This window comes from Lynx rufus, unplaced genomic scaffold (assembly GCF_022079265.1).
Source record: "Lynx rufus isolate CCGP_SWC_20201006 ecotype Redwood Valley unplaced genomic scaffold, mLynRuf1.p SCAF_11, whole genome shotgun sequence".
Lineage (NCBI taxonomy): Eukaryota > Metazoa > Chordata > Mammalia > Carnivora > Felidae > Lynx > Lynx rufus.
This window is the reverse complement of record NW_025814825.1, coordinates 33638883-33659987: the sequence shown is the minus strand read 5'-3', so window position 1 is coordinate 33659987 and position 21105 is coordinate 33638883. Positions and strand designations below refer to the sequence as shown.

The window sequence follows — 21105 nt, the reverse complement described above, 5'->3', positions numbered from 1 at the left end:
GATGATTTTGTTTTAGTTTAATGCTGAGGACCAGAGACTGACTTTTGGTTAGCTAATTGGAAGCTTTCTGATACTTTTATTTAAGGAACATTGTTTGGGTTTTTGGGGGTTTTTTTAAGTTTATTTATTTTTAAGAGAGAGAGAGAGCATGAGCTGGGGAGGCACAGAGACAGAGGGAGAAACAGAATCTGAAGCAGGCTCCAGGCTCTGAGCTGTCAGCACAGAGCCCAACGTGGGGCTCAAACTCAGTGACCGTGAGATCATGACCTGAGCCGAGGTCGGACGCTTAACCCACTGAGCCACCCAGGCGCTCCTATTTAAGGAACATTTTGAGAGCTCAGCCATAGTGCATAATATTTGCTTGGAATAGCATCCTTTTAGAATAACTATTTTTGATTTAATGAGATGTTACCCATCGCACCTTTCTTTGCAAGCACTTCAAGTACCTCACGTATTTAATCTTTTTTTCTCTCTTCCCTAGAAACATGTTGGGCCTGAATTTTAGCCACAGACTATCAAAGGATTTATATTTTTAGCCTGCATGAAGATGAATATGACCCAGTAACCATACTAACAGAAATGCTGATGACACCACACTTTGTCCTCAGCCACAGCTGGAATAGATAACGATGACTCAATAGCAAAAGAAGTACAGGTTCTGATGACCTGTTCCCAGACTATTTATGCTCCAAGCCTTAGTCTGGGACTCCTACAGCCTGGCCTTTACTTTGCTGCTCCTATTGGCCCCTGCTGGAGCTGGCTTGAAAACTTCCCAGCTGTAGCTATAGCTGTGTTTCATTTGACCCTTTTAGAGGAAGCAACGCCCAGAAGTGAGTTCAAATATCGTCTGAACTAATCCTTCCTGGGCTTATTTCGAAGCTCTGGGAATCGCAGAGCCTTTGACTAGAAATAGTTTTTTAATGGAGTTCGGGTCATCCAAAGAAAGATACTCTTCTCTGAACAGCATGGAAACTTTTTGTCTTGTCTCTTCTTCCTAGTCTTGACCCCTGGTCTCTCCTGTCCTGATCTCTCTTTTTACATCCTTTCTCTTGGAATTGGGATAATTTATTTATTTTTATTTTTTAACATTTATTCATTTTTGAGTGACAGAACAGAGGAGTGTGAGCGGGGGAGGGGCAGAGAGAGAGGGAGACAGAATCCAAAGCAGGCTCCAGGCTCTGAGCTATCAGCACAGAGCCCGACGCGGGGCCCAAACTCACTGACCACAAGATCATGACCTGAACCGAAGTCACACACTCAACCGACTGAGCCACCCCGGCACTCCTGGGATAATTTTTAATATGAAAACTCTTTAGAGTGATTAAATGTTGTTCTTTCCTGCTCATATTTGAGCATAGAGGCTGTTTAGGAGCATACTCATGGGAAAAAGACCATCGCCATTTTTCTAAGAAGTTATCTCAGTAGGACATTCAAGTTCTTTAACCCCAGAAGTCAGAGAATATCAGTCAACTAGCAGTTTCTTAGGGGAAACTGAGGCCTGCAAGACTGTGAAATAGCCAATTAACAGATGGAGCCAGGGCACTCTGCACTTCTGCATTTGTTCTGGGGTGGTGGTGACACCGTGGCAGTTATGCGTTTCGCAGATCTTTAATGATTTTCTTACCCTTTGTTCCCCACATGATACACTCTTCCGCCATTAGAACATGGTTTGGGGCTGATTTATATCCTCACCTCCAGCCCCATTCCCAAACAGCATGGAAGAGAACCAGACTCGGGGGTCAGTCTATGGATTGTGTGGGAGCCTGTCAGGTGGCCCTTCTTTGTTTCATGAAGACGTCACCTTAAGGCCAGACAGAGCCCTCTTAGATCTCTGTGCACTCTGTAAACATGGCAAAGGTGGCAACATAAGCATTCTCGGAACTATGGAAAAAGCACAAGGACGATTTTAAAACCTTTCTTCTCCTCACACTTGAGAATATGAAAAGTAGTAAGTCCCATCCTCTGAAAGGTAAAAAGAAAGTTCAAACCGCTTCACGTATGTTTTTGTTTAATCTACCCCAGATTGCTTCTAAAATTAATAACTGTGAATATTTGCTATATCTGGAAGGTTGTGGATGACTTTGTTGCTAAGGAAAAGCCATTTTCACATTGCTGCTTTAATTTCCTAGGCATCTGTCATCTGCTTTCTAAACAGCAGGATTCCAGCTCATAGTCAGTTGGAAAACGAAAAATTTATGTCCAAACAATCTTAGTATTGCCTGCTGGTAGAGGACCTGCTTTAGCAGCTGTGAAGACACTATGTTTAGTGGGAATGTTAATGAGGTTACTATGGTTTTTAGGCATGGATAGATGTACTCTGTGACACATGCCAAGGACATTAGGAGCACATAGTATTTAAAAGCGTTAGTACACCGAATAAAATGGTTTTTCCAGGAAGCATGTTGCTCCAGATAAGAAATGGCCTACCTCACTTCTGAGCAAGCCTTTACATATGTCCCTGTTAAGTTACACCTCTTTCTCCAGTTTGTCCACTGTGACTCCATTATCTAAAATCTTGCTTCTACTCGACTTCCAGCCCTCTGTAAGCATGTCTCACTTGCCTTGGGGTGGCTGCGTATCTGACAGACTTAATTTGATTGTCCCTGTCACCACTGGACAGACTATGGCAGGGGCCATTCTTTAGCTGTTCTTAATAGGACATTTAGCACATCATTCAAACCAAGCTTAACCTTGACTTCTGTCCCCCTTCTCATTACTACAACATTTCAGGTCCAAGGAGAGGGAATTTTGGATCTGTAAATCATTTCTTTTCTCCTCTCTGCCACCAAGAGCTATTTCGTCGTTGCTTTATTTATATTGGGAGGTCATTTTGTTGACTGATATCAAAAAAGCTGCAGACAGAAATATTTTCTCTAGCTTGTTAGATACAAAACAATGTCAACATTGAGAACAGTGTGTTCAAGTATGGCTTTCTCTTTGCCTATATCATTCTAAATATATTATTTCCCTTATCCATCTTATAGCCACTTATCCAGGTTCCACGTCAGTCCTTCTTATCCTTATTGGTTATCACAGTTCATGAATAAGTGCAGATATTCATCAGAATCCGTGGGCATGGTCATCTCCATTAGATACGTGGAATTCAGGTATCTCCTCGTAGGAAGTTTTCATCTCCTATACCTGTAAATCCCTTTGAAGCAGAGGGTCTATTTCATGATATGACTGGTTCTGCATAGAACTGTAGTTTTGGACTTTAATAATGGAGTGTAGATCAGTAATATCCCAGTAGATTAGTGTCTCCATGTGTTACAGCTTATTGATACTCCAGGTGATTTAGGCGATTAATAGAGAAACACATTTTCAATTTAATAGCTACATATCTGTTATTGGGAAGAATAGGATTAATGTGGATAGTCAAGTAAAACATCGTGTAATAGTAAATAGCATTCAGGTAAGGCGAAAGTTACAAATGGTTTGGGAGTGCCTTTAAGAAACTCTCAGATCATAAATTATATTAGGGAAGAACTACATCTTATTCTCCATTGTATTTCAGTTTTTAATATGATGGCTTACAAAAACCAGGCATTCCGATTGAGTGAATCCACTTGAGACAAAAATCACTCTTTGGCGTAGGAATACCTACCAATGTCCTTCACACATCTACTTCTCTCTGTTGATTTAAATTGTCAGAGATACTGCTTGACTTTTGCCCTTTCAGATGGTGTGGTAGCCAACATGAACATCTGTGTTTGTGAATCGTTTTGAGTCATTGTGTATGTCTTATCTTCTGGGCAAGCCTCTACTCTTTGGATCAACACCTTCATGCAGGTGCTAAAACTGGCTTTACAGTGAGATCGTGACGTGAGCTGAAGTCAGATGCTTAACTGATGGAACCACTGAGGTGCCCTGTGTTGGGCTCTGCGCTGACTGACATTTCAGAGCCCAGAGCCTGCTTTGGATTCTGTCTCCCATCTCCCTCTGCCCCTCCCCCTGCCTCATATATAAATAAACATTTCAAAAATATTTAAATAAATAAACATTTAAAAATTTTAAAGCTTTGATTTAAAAAAATTGGAAGTTGCAAATTTATAAAGGGTCATCGAAAGCATTATTAGAAGTGATTGCAGACTGACAAGTTTTAAATTTTATTTTTTAATCTTCACTTTTGAGAGACAGAGCATGAGCGGGGGAGGGGCAGAGAGAGAGGGGAGACACAGAATCCGAAGCAGGCTCCAGGCTCCAAGCTGTCAGCACAGAGCCCGACACGGAGCTCGAACCTACGAACCATGAAATCATGACCTGAGCCGAAGTCGGACGCTCAACCGACTGAGCCATCCAGGTGCCCCCAGACTGACAAGTTTTAAAGGGGACGACAGAAAAAAGTGAAAACTGCCCCCTGCGTTGATTTACCTGGCACTGCTCTAAAAGACATTCATAATGCCCCATGCTTCAGATGGGGCAGAATAAATAGTACATTTTAGGAAGACTTCCATGAAAAAAACCCTCAAAATTCAAGATGTTTGAGCACTGAAAAGGAAAAATGCTCTCTGGAAAAGTAACTTATGAGGAATCCATTATTCTCTAAGGAAGCTGATTAAATAAGGCATACTGTGTACCTCTGGCCAGGAGCCATGACTGTGGAGTTTCAGGACTTATCTGCCTAGGTATTGTGTTGACTACATCCATCAGAACTCCTTAGTTGTTAAGGAACATTGTTGCCGAGCTCAGCTGGACGCCTGAATAGACAGAAGGTGCAGTTTTATTCATATTACATTTTCAGATATCAGCACAAACCTATTACTTGACCTTACATTTGTTTGTTCGTGTTTTTACACTTGCAGTGAGTGTTTGTATCCATCATTCCACTTGATCTTAACATCCCTATATTGTGGAAATCCTTTTAAATCAACAGGTAGAGCATTAATTCAGTCTTGTTCATGGCTACATTGCATTTTATGGGGTAGATGTACCACATTTTATTCATTCTTCTATAGGTGGACACTTACTTTTTTTTCTACTTTTTTTTTTTTTTTTTTTTACCATCATGGACAGTTCTGCAATAAATATTCTTTATATGTATCCTCTCATCTGGGGTTATATTTCCAAGCATTGGGATAATAGCATTAACAACAACCAGCAATGGAATTATTGGGCCAAAGAGTGTATATAGTTTTAATTTTAACAATTTGCTAGTTTGCTTTTTAAAAACATTGTACCGCGGCACCTTGTTGGCTCAGTTAGGCGTCGGACTCTTTTTTTTTTTTTTAATTTTTTTTTTTAACGTTTATTTATTTTTGAGACAGAGAGAGACAGAGCATGAATGGGGGAGGGTCAGAGAGAGGGAGACACAGAATCTGAAGCAGGCTCCAGGCTCTGAGCTGTCAGCACAGAGCCTGATGCGGGGCTCGAACTCACGGACCGCGCGAGATCATGACCTGAGCCGAAGTCGGCCGCTTAACCGACTGAGCCACCCAGGCGCCCCTTAGGCGTCGGACTCTTGATCTCAGGGTCATGAGGTTGAGCCCCACATTGTGTGGAGCCTGTTTGAGATTCTCTCTCTCTCTTGCTTTCCCCCTCTCTCTCTTTCTCTCTCTCTCTCTCTTTCTCTCTCTCTCTCTAAAATTAAAATTAAATTAAACTCAATTAAAATGTACCAATTCAGGGGCACCTTGCTGGCTCAGTCACTGGAGTGTGCAACTCTTGATCTCAGGGTTTTGAGTTCGAGCCCCACACTGGAAGTACAGATTACTTAAAAATAAAATGTTAAAAAAAATTTTTTTAATAAAAAAAAAATGGGCACCTGGGTGGCTCAGTCGGTTGAGCATCTGACTTCAGCTCAGGTCATGATCTCACAGTTTGTGAGTTCAGGTCCCAGGCTGGACTCTGCTGACAGCTCAGAGCCTGGAGACTGCTTCAGGTTCTGTGTCTCCCTCTCCCACTGCCCCTCCCCTCCTCACACTGTCTCTCTCTCAAAAATAAATAAACATTAAAAAAAAATTTTTAAAGGGAGCACCTGGGTGGCTCAGTTGGTTAAGCGCCCAACTCTTGACTTCATCTCACACCATGATTTCACTGTTGTGACATTGAGCCCCACGTCAGGCTCCAAGGTGTGGAGTCTGCTTGGGATTCTCTTCCTCCCTCTCTCTCTGCCCCTCGCACATTCCCTCTCTCTCCCTCTCTCTCTCAAAATAAATAAACATTTTTTTTAAATGTTGTGCCAATTCACATTTCTATCCACAAGTGATAAGTAGTAATCACCTCTTTTAGGTGTTTGCTGATCTGATGAGAATAAAGCCATAATTAATTTTCTTTTTCCTGACTACTAATGTGAACATTTTTTAATGTGGATTGCTGCAAATTCTTATGTGAATTACTGTCTACCCATTTTCTACTGTGTTGTAGGTCTTTTTCTTACCAGTTTTTAAGAGTTCTTTGTATGGTATGAATTACAGTCTGCAGTTTTTTTCCAAATCCATCATTTGCCTATTGACTTCTTTTACGGTATCGTTTGCCACTTAAACATGTTTTATTTTTACATAAAAATAAAGCTTGAAACTTCTAGGTTTCTAGTTCTTATCTACAGGGTCTGACTTACCTATAATTTGTACATATAGACCTAGTTAGTTTGGGTGTTTTTTAAGACTATTTTCTTTTTTTTACATTTTATATAGGTCTTACGTCTTTATGGTTTGGTTCATTCTGAGTAATTGATCACTTTTGTTACACTTGTGAATAGAATATTTTCTCCATTTTTGTTGCTAGAATGCATTAGACTACTAATTTTCTTATAAGTCTTCTTGACACAGAAACAATACCTTGACTAGATACAGAATTTGAGGAACATGTCTTTTTCTCTCAGACTAATAAATAGTAATCCTTGGTGTTCTGACTTCCATTGTTACCAGTGAGAAGTCTGATGCCAGCCTGTTTTCTTTCCATCCTTAGTAGCAGAAATAACTAGCTCTTTTCACTTCAAAGCATGTTAACATTTTTCTCTTTAACTTTGTTATTTTTTTTTAAATTTATTTTAAGTTTATTTATTTTGAGAGAGAAAGAGCACAGTAGGGCAGGGGCAGAGAGAGAGGGAGAGAGAGAGAATGAATGAATCCATCCATCCATCCCAAGCAGGCTCCTCACCACCAGTGCAGAGCCTGATGTGGGGCTTGAACTCCACAGGAACTGCAAGATCATGACCTGAGCCGAAGTTGGACGCTTAACTGACTGAGCCACCCAGGCGCCCCCTCTGTTTACCTTTAGAACTCTAAAATTTTAGCTACAAATTTTAGCAGGATCTGCCTGGTGGTATATATATTTTTTCTCATCAGTCCAGATGGAACCTGGTGGTATTTTTGATATGCAGTTTCAGGGCTCTTGTCAGCTTATTACTTTTCCCTTTATTATTCCTTCTTCTGGATCTTTTGTTATTCGTCTGTTAGGTTCTCCTGAATCTATTCTAAAATTTTTCATCTTTGCTTTTACTATTTGAAATCATTTTTTTCTCAGAGCTTTGAAATATGCCTACCACTTGACCTTCTAGGCCACTAAACTGGACCTCAGCAGTGATTATCCTGTCTTCAGTTCAGCTGATAACTTAGTCAAAAAATTATGGTTTATTTTTTTTAATATGAAATTTATTGTCAAATTGGTTGGAGAGTGTTATGCTAAGTGAAATAAGTCACACAGAGAAAGACAGATACCATATGTTTTCACTCTTATGTGGATCCTGAAAAAATTATGGGTTAGATGTTTTAACTTCTTCATCGTAAAAAAGTTTGAATACGTACGAAAGTACAGAGGATGTTTTAATGAACCCCATCATCCAGTTACAGTTGTCAACATGCAGCGTTCCTATCATCCAGTTTCAAAAGTCATTAACTTTTGGCCAATCTTGTTTCATCTACATCTCTACCCACTTTCTCATCCTCACCCCAGGTTATTTTGAAGTAGATCCCAGGTCATATAATTTCATCCTGAAATAATTCAGTTAAATAATTCAGTATGTATCTTTAGGAAAGGAGTTCTTTAAAACACAAAATTGGGAGTACAAGGTTTCCTTTTGGGGTGATGACAGTGTTTTGGAACTAGATGGAGGCAGTAGTTACCTAACACTGTGACTGTATTAAATGCCCATGGATTGTTCACTTGAAAATGGTTAATTTTTGATGACTTTAACCTTAGTTTAAAAAAATTAAGCTCTTAAAAAAAAAAACAGAGGAGGGGAAAACCCATATAACTAAAATACCATTTTTACACCTAGGGTGTCTCCTTTATGCTAGATTTTAATCTCCGTGTGTGCTCTTTTTATATTTGTATGTATTATAAATGGCTTTCGTCCTTCTCCTCCAGCAGCTCTCTTCTGCTGAGTGTGAATGCTATTTGTTGAGACCAGTTCTCTCCCTGACCGAGGCTTATTGGGGATCACATCTGGTTGCTGGAACACGCTGGGTATAGGTATCTCTAGGGTGGTAGAAGCAAAGTGGTCCCAAGCTCATGGACTGAAGGTGGAAAAGCAGGATGCTTCCAGTTCCCTGAATGCCCTGCCTTCACCGGTAGGCCTCGAGCTTCAGGGCAGAGGGGATTTATTCCACCGGTTTGACTCCCTCTTGGCATTCAGATGTAGGGAGATCAGGCCAGATTAGATATACTCTTACAAGCTAATAGCTCCATTCCCCCAGAGGTCCACGATCTTTGTAGACCACCTTCTTCCTTCCACCTCCTTCTAGGATAGTGGGCCTGCCAGTATCTTGTCTTGCTCCAGGACTCTGTCCTCAAGTTGTTTGAAGCTCAGGAGAGATGCTGACCAAGGCAGGACTATAGATAGGAAATGCCAGAGGAGCAATATGGAGTGTTAAATTCAAAGGAGGAAGGAGCTGGGGCACCTGGGTGGCTCAGTTGGCTAAACGTCTGACTTTGGCTCATGTTATGATCTCCTGGTTTGTGAGTTCGAGCCCCATGTTGGGCTCTGTGCTGACAGCTCAGAGCCTGGAGCCTGCTTCAGATTCTGTGTCCACTCTCTGCCCCTCCTCTCTGCCCCTCCTCCATGCTCTTTCTCTCCCTCTCTCAAAAATAAATATTAAAAAAAAAATCTTTTTAAAGGAAGAAGGAGTAGCTCCCTGTGGGACTGAAATAGTTAAGGAAGGCTGGGCTTGTAATTGATTTTTGACAAGGTTGCCAGTACCATTCACGGGTAAAGAAAAGTCTCTTCAACAAATGGTGCTGGGGCAACTAGATGTCCACATGCAAAAGAATGAAGTTGGACCCTGGCCTCACACTAAATACAGAATTTACTAAAAACCTAAATACAGAAGCTGAAACCATAAAAAGGTAAATTGAACTTCATCAAAATTAAAAACTTTTGTGCATCAAAGGACCTTGTCAAGAAAGAAAAACAGCTTACAAAATAGAAAATATTTGCAAATCATATATCTGATAAAAGTCTCGTATCTAGTATATATAAAGAACTCTTATAACTCAACAACAAAAAGAGTACAATTTAAAAATAGGCAGAGGATTGTTCACTTCAAGAAAGACAGTAGCCTTTTATAATACATACAAATATGAAAAGAGCAATTAAGGAGATTCAAGTCTAGCACAAAGAGACTTTTTGATAACATTTTTTAATAAAAAAATTTTTTTAAGTTTATTTATTTAAAGAGACAGAGCCAGGGACGGGCAGAGAGAGGGAGAGACAGCATCCCAAGCAGGCTCCACGCTGCCAGTGTCCAGCCCAGGGCGGGGCTCCAACTCACAAACCATGAGACTGTGACCTGAGCCAAAATCCAGAGTCAGATGCTTAACCAACTGAGACACCCAGGCGCCCTGCAGTGAAGAATTCGAATGGCTTGGGACCAGGAGAGGAACATTGTGGAAGTAGATTCATTGAAATATCAGCAGGTGCATAGTAGAATTGAGCCAGGACAGGCCTGGAGCTCTGTGGCCAGTGTAGAGGCTGTCAGTATGAGGTGGGACGGCCAGGAATAGTGTGGAGGCAGCAGGACTGAGACTCAGGTGTCATGCTTGGGGTATGCCATGCCTGTTCTGTGTGCTTTGTGTTATTTAACTCATTTAATCTTCATAGGAACCCTATCAAGTGTGCATTCTTCTCCCCCAGTGTATAGATGAGGAAACGGGCTCAGAGTGGCCTCACGTAAGAGGAACTTGCACAGCTACTACTATGGCCTAGATCCAAACCCAGGCAGGTGAACCCAGAGCTACCACAGTTTTAATTATGATGCAGAGATCAAGGCAAGAGATTTTTCAGAAGCTCCTTCACTAACTTGTCAGGTTAAGGAGGGGGAAACTGGAGGGAGGGAACTAGAGTCAGAGTGAGGACATTTCCCCCTGAGTAACCGGGAGCCGATACAGGGCTTCTCAGGTGGATCTTCCAAGAAGGAGTGGCTGGCTGGCTGGCCTGTGCACTGGAGCCCAAGGCTAGAGGAGGCCAGCAGACGACTCTCCAAAGGGGAGGAGAGCCAGGAAAAGTAGAGTGTCCAATTCTAGGTCAGCCCTCTTTGCCGCCTGCCCCACGCTGTCCACCCTGCTGCCCCTCTCCCGCACCTGCCTTGTGTCCTGCTAGAAACTCCTGGCTACACCCAGAAGCATCTTGCATCGCCAGGCAGTTAGCCCCCATCACGAAGCCATAGGTCCTTGCCTCTGTAGCCACAGCCGTGGCTCTTCCCCACAGTGGCCCGGAGGGCTGTGTGGGAAGGGGCTGATCACAGACTTGCCACCTTCATGCTGATTTCTAACATTTGAGATAAAAACCTGAATGATGTCCCTTGTCTGAGATCCTAGGAAGGGGACCTGGGGAAAACTCCAGTAACTTTGTTCTCCCTTGCTTCTGGTTTCCACATACCCAGCATTGCTTCGTTGAAATTATAAAACACGCCATAAGGGGCTGTGATGAAAAGCTCTTCTCTATTGAAGCTTCCAGTTTTGGGGGGAAATAAAGGCAATAAAGTCCAAAAAAGTATAAAGTCTAATTATTGTAGCTAATATTTCACTGGCCCCCTCCGCTTTCCCCTCCAGTCTGCTGTATACGGTATTGGGATGTTAGACTTTGGGAAGCCTTGTCAGTAAAACACTGAGGCCCAGAGCCTGACTGTAGTATCACAGCTCAGCCTGCCCTGGGAGCCAGTGTGACTCTTCCCCCCCAGCCTGGCTGCCACCAAACCAGTCCCCAACTCTGTGCCCTGCCTTCGAGGGCCTATGCGCTTTGTCCCAGCTGCTTCCTCTCCCTGACCTGCTCTCTCTCGTCCCACGTGGCCAGGTGCTGCCTGGCCTTCAGGATTCAGCTCGTGTACTTTTACATACACTACCTCTCTTATTTTTTTAAATTTATTTTTATTCTTTTTTAAATGTTTATTTTTGAGAGAGACAGAGTGCGAGCAGGGGAGGGGCAGAGAGAGAGGGAGACAGAATCTGAAGCAGTCTCCAGGCTCCGAGCTGTCAGCACAGAGCCCAACGCGGGGCTCAAACCCACGAGCTGTGAGATCATGAACTGAGCTGAAGTCGGACACTTAACCGACTGAGCCACCCGGGCACCCCTATATACTACCTCTCTTAATCCTCACCAGTACCCTGGGAGGCAGACGCTGTACCCGTTTTGCAGACACACAAATGTGTGTGTGTGTGTGTCTGGGTATAAAGTGTGCCCACTTCACAGATACACGGATGGAGCACACAAAAGCACAGAGACAGGTTAAGAATTCGCCTGTGATCACACAAGCTGTAAATCGAGCTACTGAGTTCAGAGTACTGATTTGCACTCTGGTTCACCCCTTTGACTGACACACGTCATTAAGCTGTATCGTAAAGTCTCAGAGAAAGAAACATGAGGAAGCTTTGCTAAACAGTTTTTCCTGTCTTTCCTCTTTGGGTCCAGGTGGAAGTGAAGCCATATGTGCTGGATGATCAGATGTGTGACGAGTGCCAGGGCACGCGCTGTGGTGGGAAGTTTGCCCCGTTCTTCTGTGCCAACGTCACCTGTCTGCAGTATTACTGCGAATACTGCTGGGCGAGCATACACTCCCGCGCCGGGCGGGAGTTCCACAAACCGCTGGTGAAGGAGGGAGGCGACCGCCCTCGGCACGTCCCGTTCCGCTGGAGCTGAGCCCAGGGCAGACCCAGCCACAAGTACTGGAGTAGATAACAAGGAGGGAAAAGAGAGGGCACTGCCTCAGGGCTTACAGTGTTCTGGAAATCTGTGCATTCGTTCTCGATTTTTAAAGAAGAAATGGGTCTTTTTATTATTACTATTATTTACAGTCATATTACTGAACTCAGTGTCCAGTATAATGCAGAATTGCAGAGTGTATAACGGTACTGATTTGCACTTTGATTCACACCTTTGTCTGCTTGGTACCTTAATTTCTCACCCCTGATTTGTCACTCGTAGACTGCCATTCTCATCAGCGGCCATCAGGTTGATGTCTGTGATTTTTTTTTTTTTTTTTTTTTTGCCGTTGTACGTTGTTGTTGTTGTTGTTGTGTTGTTGTTGTTGTTGTTCCAATTGTTTTTGAACTGGAGCATGCACTTATTTTCAGAAACTTAGAGAGTCGCCCCTAGGAGAAGACTTACCAAAGGCAATACTCGTGAGTAGGTGGCAGATGTAGCAAAAACTTCACAACAATTCAGCAATCATTAGTTGGGGTCATTTAGAGTAAGGGTAACCCTTCATGAAAATAGGCCTTTAGTTTTCTATTTTGACATGTAAGGATACCTCATAAGCTGAATCTTTATTTTTCCTTCATGTTTGATTTTGTTTTGCTGAGGATTTTGGTTAGATCTTTTAGTGTTATGTAAATTTATGCTGCAATAGCTTTTGCTGCTATTAAGATGGTATTATTAATACCATAATACTCTCTTCAGGCTAAGGTATCAATTTAAAAAAACCCAACAACACACTTCTGTGATTTAGGGATAGAATCAGCTGCCGAAAGGAGATCAGAATAGACTACAGAAAGCTTCAACGGAAGGTCACTATTTCTGACTGCATGTTTACTTAATCAGGTTGCTGCATGCAATAAATTTTATATCCAATGTCTAGTATAAAACCTTCCCACAATGCACAAATTAAGAATCTATATAAGCTATAAAATACTGATTTTTTTAAAAGTTTTTTTCACTCAAAGAATTGGTAATTGACTGGAGGAAGGCATGCCTCAATAAATGGAATGCTTCTGAACTAGGAAGAGCCCATAACAGAATGACCTATATTACAACCAATATAAAACCTAGGTGTAGGATATCTTAAAGCAAATTTGTGGACGGTAGATGAAGTACTTTGCGGTGCTCTGTTATATATTGTGCAATTTATTTTATATAGTAAAGTGATTATGTCTAACTGTGATCAAACTTAACTGTTTAAAGCCTCTGTGTCAGACATTAACGAACTTGACAGTTCATAACTGGTATATTATTAACTAACACATGAGCTCTTAGTTACAACCTCCTAGTGCTTGCACCATTTTACATAGCTTCAGACCTTGTCCAGAAAACCAAAGAGCTCATCTTAGCTTACAAACACTAGGAATATATACAGTATATAGAGATAAGTTGTCAGATTGACAAGCTAGGCACATTTTAAGAAAGTTGCGTGATGGCGATGCTAAAGAAATGTCTATCCACAATAAGACGGCCTGGGCAGGGCTGGTTGTCTGGGTGAGAAAGTAACTACTTAATTCCCTGGATTTATCCTGTAAAGCTTGAATAGAACTAAGGCCTGCTAGTACTACCGTGGACATTTTTTTAGCCTTCACTCTTGGGCTGCAGATAGTAATATATAAACACACACAATGATTGTGAGACTATGTAAAATCTTTTTTCTTTTTTCTTTTTTCTTTTTTTTTTTTTTAATCTTCTTCCTATGTTTTGGAGTTCTGGGGACAATCTGACTGGATATGACACTGCAGAATAGATTTAAGTCGCTGTGTTTTTATGTGCTGTGATGTCCTTGTCCTGTCTCTTAAGTTAATATGGCTTGTTTTTGTTTTGTTTTGTTTCTCCAGTGTTTAGTTGCAATTACCAGCTTTCAAGCTATAGTTTGTTTTCAAAAAGGAAAAACAAAATAGTTTTTTACTGGATTAAAAATGCTTATTAGAATTCTCCCCTTTTGAAGTTACCTCTGGGCTTTTTGGTAATAATTGCTTTTTTCCAGCCCAGCTGTGGTTTTCTGTTTGTTTGTTTTGTTGTTTTTTTTTTTTTCTATGTTTGTGGTTTTTTTTCATCTGTACAAGAAATTTTGTTATGCACTACTACTTTTTGTATTCTAGACAGTTTTCAAAAGTTGGCTGAAGATTTTTTTGTTTGTTTGTTTTTAAGGAAAAAGGCATGCTTTCTGACTGACATGATCTTTTGCAATACCTCAATTTTGAAATATAGGAAAGAAAATGATATTTTCTAAGTAAGTTTATTCAGAAAAATATATATTAATTTAATTCTGCAAGAAAAATGATTTAACAGATGGTAACTTTATTTTTTTCATGCTTATTTGTGTTTTTTGAAAATGAAGAAGTTAGAGCTTTATAACTATAATATTAAAGATCATATCTAACCTACAGAAATCTACCTAATTATGTGAAAGAAGCAAAACTTTTTGAAGAAGCACCCCTCTTTCATGTACTAAAACAACACTGAGATTTAAAAAAAAAAAAAAAAAAAAGCTGGAAGCTTGTACAGCGGGAAGCTGACGGGAAGGTGAGAACCATGGTCACCAAGAATAGGTTACAAAGAATAAACTCCCTTTGGTGCTGAAAGTTTGTGGATAGATGGTGGAAACTACTTTCCCTTCATTTGTATATTTATAATCAAGCGTTGATTGTGCACGACTGACCAGGATTGTGAAAGAGTTCTTCTGTTTGTATTTTTTTAAAGAGAACTTTTTTAGTTTATTAAATTATAACATGTTCCCTTTTGTTTTGTAAATAAATGTGCCCCCCAAGTTGTTAATGTTATATTAAAAGAGAGGGTCCTTCAAAAAAAATTATTTTTTAAAACACAGAGGTGTTCTGACCTGCAACTTGACTGGGAAGCCCCTGGGTATCACAGGTCCTGTTGTGGCCTTTCCTTGACGTGACACTTGAACTAGTCGATTTTTTGAAGGCTATAACCTAACCTCGACTATTTGTTGTTATGTGCAATACTGTTTGTACTGTTTGTATAAAAAATAGAAAAAAAAAGAAAAGAAAAAAGGCATAAATCTTTATTGCAGATTTATTTTCATTGCAAACTTTAGACATTGTGATTCACTGAAATCATTTTTCTACTGTCAAATATGTACCTTTTCTTCATGCTGGTATTTTTTCAATAGTAATGTAGCCTTTGTACTGAGACAAATTTTCATTGTTATTTTTAGAAAGATTTTTTGCTAAGAAAAAAATTAAACATATTTACATATTTTTCATTTTATTTCGTATTTTCTTTAAGGAGTGCTTTCTCAATCATTAATAGAGTTGTTTCTGGGAGGGACTTTCATATCTGGTCAATGTCATAATATTATTTTGTATTTTTACTTGGAATAAATTAATTTTATGATGCTAATTCTTTAAAAGTTTATTTTTTTCATTTTCAGTTATTTTTGAAGCTAAAACCTTTGTAATATTGTTACTAAAGTGTCTAGTTTTTTGAAATGCAAAGCTTTATGTATTAACTTGCTGATGTGGTTTACAATAGTGTGACAACGATGAACATGGTTGGTTATGTAAAGTGATTGGAAAATGTAATGGATAATTGGGTAATAAAATGACAGAATGAGCAGAACATGTGAGATTTTGACAAGCCTTTTCCTTTATTCCAGTGGTTTAGTGTAAGACTAGGGATGTCACAGTACAGTTCTCTAGGGATGTCACAGTGGATTTATACAACACCAGGTGCAGTCAGATCTGGGGCCCTGATAATGGAGTCACCCCCACCGAACCACCACCAGGTTGAAAACCCGGCTAGGTCAACAGAATGATTCATTGTTTTTCCCCTCTAACTCTTCATTGTGTCCTGTGTGCGTGCGTGTGTGTGTATGAGAGAGAGAGAGAGAGATCGGCCACCAACTGCTGTCCCTGTGTGAGACGGTGCTTTCTGCCCAGGCATTTACAGTGGTGACGACTGAAGGGGGAAGGAAGCCGCAGAGAGGGCGCCACCTTCTGTGTAGTTAGACTTGGATGGCGGGGTCTTCCCTGACCTCCCTCCCTGGCCGGTGCCGGCAGCGTGCTGAGGAGGCACACTCGGACGTCACCACTGTCTATGGCGGGTCTCAGACTTCGTCTTCCTCCACCACCCCACCTGCCCCCTGTGATGGTGCCCCTTGTTTGTCCCTTACCATGGCAACATCCGGCCACTCCGAGCATGATCTCTCTGCCCTCCCGCTTCTTTTCCGCCACCCACCTCACCTTGAAGCTGTGCTGCTGAGGCAGCGTGTCATTGTCACGGCACCTAAAATTAAAACACGCTAAAAAAGTTCTACAACTGCAAAACTGGTGTTGCGTAAACAGAACATTCAATGACTTGCTCTAGACGGATGGTGTGTTTCTACTAGTCCTTGATGGCCTCTTCGGGCTCCGTTGCCACGGAGACGAGGTTATCAAGAACTTGGAGAAACGTGTGTCCAGAGTTGGCTCTTGGGTATGCTCTATGTATTCAGTTTTGTAAATAATATATAGATTAGATCAAGTTGTGATGTTAAATTTTAACTCAAATTGGGTACTACTGGTCGGAATTTTACATTAACTACAAATAAGTGATTAGGAACAGAAGAAAATTGGAAAATTCTTGCTTAGTGGTATAAAGATTATGCTTAGATTTCTGCCTATTTCTTGTGTTTTATAGCTTGTTAGTGAGGCATGGGCTAATGCAGAGTGTACTGCATTTATGCAATTAGCAAATAACTGCTAGTTTTCATTTTATCTATTATATTAGCAACAAAATGGCATTTAACTGGGTAAAGCTCCTACCTAAATATTGAGTATTGTGACATCTCTACTTGCAAGGTTTGAATGAAAGATTAGTCACAGATTAGTGAAAAAAAAAGTATCTTTTTGTTAAAACTGGCTTATTTGTATGGATTGTTGCCTTTTCACCGGTTTGTATGGTATGTCAGCTAACATTTTCTGTTGTTTTTTTTTTATAATAACCAAACTTCTCTATCTCAGCTGCAATAGTGTTCCATTTTACCACAGAGTATTTTATAATTAATGCTGTTGACTTTATACCCCAAAATGGGTCAAGAAGTGGATATGTGATTTGGGGACGTTTAAATTTGTATGATGGAATTAATGGCAACAAGTAGAAAACTCGGGTGCTAATACAGGATAACTTCTGCTCTTTTTCTTTTCTGGATATAGTTCTGTTGGGGTATAAAGTATTAGGTATTTGTATTTTTGCTGTCAAAACAATGGACATAACTTTTAGAGTGTTCACAGCTAAGATCTCTGTATTTGTTTTTCAACTAACAACTAATTTTAAATGTATTGTATCTTTTATTACCTGTTCTCTTAGATTGTTTTTGCTAGTAACCCTTACTCAGCTTCCGCCTTTGGGGCTTGGACTAATATTGCTTGTATGGAACTGCAGTACTGTGACTACCCACGGAGCTCAATGCAGCTATTGCTTACAACTGCTTAAACTTTGTAGTTTGGACTTCATTTTTTTCTGTAATAACAACTTATTAAATATAGTTGTATGAAGTACTGACGCTTGTCATCCTTTGCATTTGCTAAGGAATAGCCTGGAGTATATGGATTGCATCTGGGAACATTTGCGCATTCGAACGTGCTTGATTGGCCTTGGGGGGTGGGCGTGCTGGGGGACGAATTACAGCAGATTAATGCAAAATTCGCCTTTTCTCTGACCCACTTTTTTTTTTTTTTAAGCACATTTGAAACAGGAAGGTATTTGTTAACACAATGCACGTGTATTTAAGGCAAGGTGGGCCTTGGGTTTAGAGGGGCGGTTGGGTTTTTATGCCAGCACTTGAAATCAATTTTCCGCAAAATCAGAATCAAGAAAAGGCAATGAAAACGTAAGTACGCCCCTTTTGTCTTAATTTTTACACTAGACTCTCTCTGATCATTTCAGAAAGTGGGTCTTTAAAATCCCGTATCTCCTTTGGACGCGCTAGAAGCTCTCTCGTAGGCACTAAATTTAATCTTTTTAGAAAATGGATCACAAGTGGCTGCACGAAAGAATCTCTCGGAGAGCTTTTAGAAACTGCGGGTGCAGGCGTCGTCCCACCCCCGAGATTGGTTTCACTGGTCTGGGGTGGGGTCTGGCGCGGTGTTTTTAAGCTCCCCGGGTGTCCGCCACGACCCAGGGCCGTACGGGGGCGCCCGGAGGCGCCGGTGGGACTTGCGGCGGCGCAGCGCTCGGGCCCCTAGGGGATCCCAGCAGCTGCTCGGAGCCGGCACGCCGAGCCACCCCGACGGGAGCGCGCAGAGCCGCGCGGGGCGCTCGGCTCCCGGAAGGGGCGGGGGGGCCGCTGGGGGCGTCCGCAGGCTACCTCCGTCCCCGCTGGGACCGCGGCCTCGGGGCCGCCCGGTCGCGCACACGCCCTGCGGGTAAGCTAAACCGGGCCGGTGCGCGGTTGCCCCCGGCGCCCGGAGGGGCGGCTCGGGTCGCCGGGCCCCGCGTGCGCCGCCAGCAGAGCGCCCCAGAGCCCGGCACCGACGCGGGAGGCCGGAGTCGGAGCTTGGCCGTCAGGCCGCACTTGACCTTTGGACCTCAGGATCCCTCTTGCAGCCCCCTCCAAAACAGGCAGAAGAATATTAGGTTTCAGGTCCCTTTTATATTTGATTTCCTAAAAATATATCCTCCGACACTACCAAATGGAACACGACTTTCAGACTCCTGGGCTGACTCGGACCCCACCTTCGTCCCCTGGCAAAAAAGGTTGTGCTGTCCTGACTCTTGGGAGTGGAGGGGGGAGAAGGGAAGGGAATGGCGCCTTTGTGAGCGGGAGCCTATTACTTCTAGGGATAGAAATCGGGAGCCCCCGCCCCGCGCTTGTTTGACGGTCGCCGGAAGCAGCCTCCTGGCTCCATAGTAACCCCGCTGAGCACGTGTGCGGGACGGGCCCTGGCTGCCAAAAGCTGGGGGACTCCTCATCCGCAAACACAGATGAGCACTCAGCTTTAAAATTGGACTAGAGTGGCTTCGCACCTGACCCTTGGCACAGCCCTGGGTCACTTGGGCACTCTCAAATTGGAAGACTTAAAAATTCTATTTTAACTGGAACAGCTGTGCTAAAATAGGTTAATGATCCCGAAAGCGGGTGAGGGGAGTCCGGTTGACGGGTCCCACCTGCTATTCACCGGGCTGTTGAGAAGAAAACCGTTTCCTCTACCCGTTTAGGTTCAGTGATGAGCCTTGGAATTCACTGACGACAGGCAGATGAACAGGAGAGAGGACAGCTTATTCGTATGATGTGGGTTACGGTATTCAATACACTTAGACTACTCCCAGGTGTATGAATGAGGGGTGGGGTTTCTAACCTAACTTAATGGAAGAAAGGGAGGGGGAGAAAAGCGCTTCAAATGGTGGCTTTAGGAAAGAGCGGGTTTGCAGGAGAAGAAATGAGGAAGTTTGTGATGAGGTGTGTTGATGCAGGTGTGAGCGCTTCCCGCCTTCTTTCCCACCAGCGAAACCTTCCTCGGAGAGGCTGGTGAGGGCAGCCTCGCCCTCCGGAGTTGGTGCCTTTTTAGTCAGGTAAGGGAAGCTCTGACAGAGCTGCGTTTTCTTCTTTTGAATCTCAAATGCCTTCAGTTTGAAATCCTCTTCAGATCAACTCTGGGGGACCTAGGGGGTCCCCACAGACAGCTGGAATGAAGCCACTAGAACAGATAACTGGAAGTCACCCTGACTCTGTCCGGCACCCGGTGTTGCGGACCGTGGAATGAAATCCTGAGTTGGGCGTTGTTTGGATTTAGGTAAAGAGGGCTTGGCCGGAACCGCGTGTGCGCTCTCCGCGTTTCATTCTGGCCCCGCAAGGGGCAGCCCACGTCTCCTTTTCTTCTTTGTTGTCACCGGTCAAATCTTTAAGGCGGTTCGAACTGTCATTTCGCTTCTACGTGGAATCTACAACACAAAGCAAAACAAAACCCAGACTCACAGATAGGAGAACAGATTGGTGGTTTGCCAAACAGAAGAGGGGACGGGGAGAGGGGAACGAAATGGATGAAGGAGATCAAAAGTGCAGACCTCCAGCTACAAAATAAGTTATAAGGATGTCACACACACCATGGGGAATATAGTCAGTAATGTTGGATTGACCCCGTAAGGTGAGGAGGGTAACTAACTAATATGATGACCATTGCACGCCTGAAACTAATGTGCCGTGTCAATAGTATCCCTCAGTAATGAGGGGCACCTGGGTGGCTCAGTCGGTTGAGCGTCCGACTCTTGATTTTGGTTCAGATCGTGATCCAAGGGTCATGGGATCAAGCCCAGAGTCCAGCTCCATGCTAACAGTGCAAAGCCTGCTTCAGACTCTCTCTCTCTCTTTCCCTCTCTGTCCTTCCTCCCACACATGCGCGCTCTCTCTCTCTTTAAAAAAAAAAAAAAAAGGGGGAGCCTGGGTGGCGCAGTCGGTTAAGCGTCCGACTTCAGCCAGGTCACGATCTCGCGGTCCGTGAGTTCGAGCCCCGCGTCAGGCTCTGGGCTGATGGCTCGGAGCCTGGAGCCTGTTTCCGATTCTGTGTCTCCCTCTCTCTCTGCCCCTCCCCTGTTCATGCTCTGTCTCTGTCCCAAAAATAAATAAAAACGTTGAAAAAAAAGAAAAAAAAATTAAAAAAAAAGTTTCAGCTGAATTGTTAAGTATATTGGAAACATTCCAACTTCTCATCTTCAGTGCAGGCCTAAACCATTGAGACTCTTCGTAAATCGAAGAAAAACTCCCAAGGCAGTTTGGATCCCTAAGGCGAGGAGTCGTTTTGGGTGTTAGGCCTCCCCTTTCAAACACTACAGCCCTTTTGCTCAGTTTCATAACTTATGGAAACCAAAACACAGGGGTGCCTGGGTGACTCAGTCACTTGGGTGTCTGACTTAAGCTCCAGTCATGATCTTGAAGTTCGTGGGTTCAAGCCCCGTGTGCTAACAGCTGTGCTAACAAGCTCAGAGCCTGGAATCTGCTTCGGATTCTGTGTCTCCCTCTTTTTCTG

The 21105-nt window shown here is 42.7% G+C and overlaps 1 protein-coding gene across 2 annotated transcripts in view; it reads left to right on the top strand.

Annotated features, from left to right (window-relative positions):
* The window catches only part of CPEB3 (cytoplasmic polyadenylation element binding protein 3), a 156643-nt gene extending 142233 nt beyond the window's left edge, over window positions 1-14410 (top strand). For both annotated transcript variants that reach the window (XM_047073167.1, XM_047073166.1), the window contains exon 9: window positions 11846-14410. In XM_047073167.1, coding sequence (XP_046929123.1) covers window positions 11846-12073 — 228 coding nt within the window. In that variant the 3' untranslated portion in view covers window positions 12074-14410. The remainder of the gene's footprint in view (window positions 1-11845) is intronic.
* Window positions 14411-21105: the final 6695 nt, after the last annotated feature.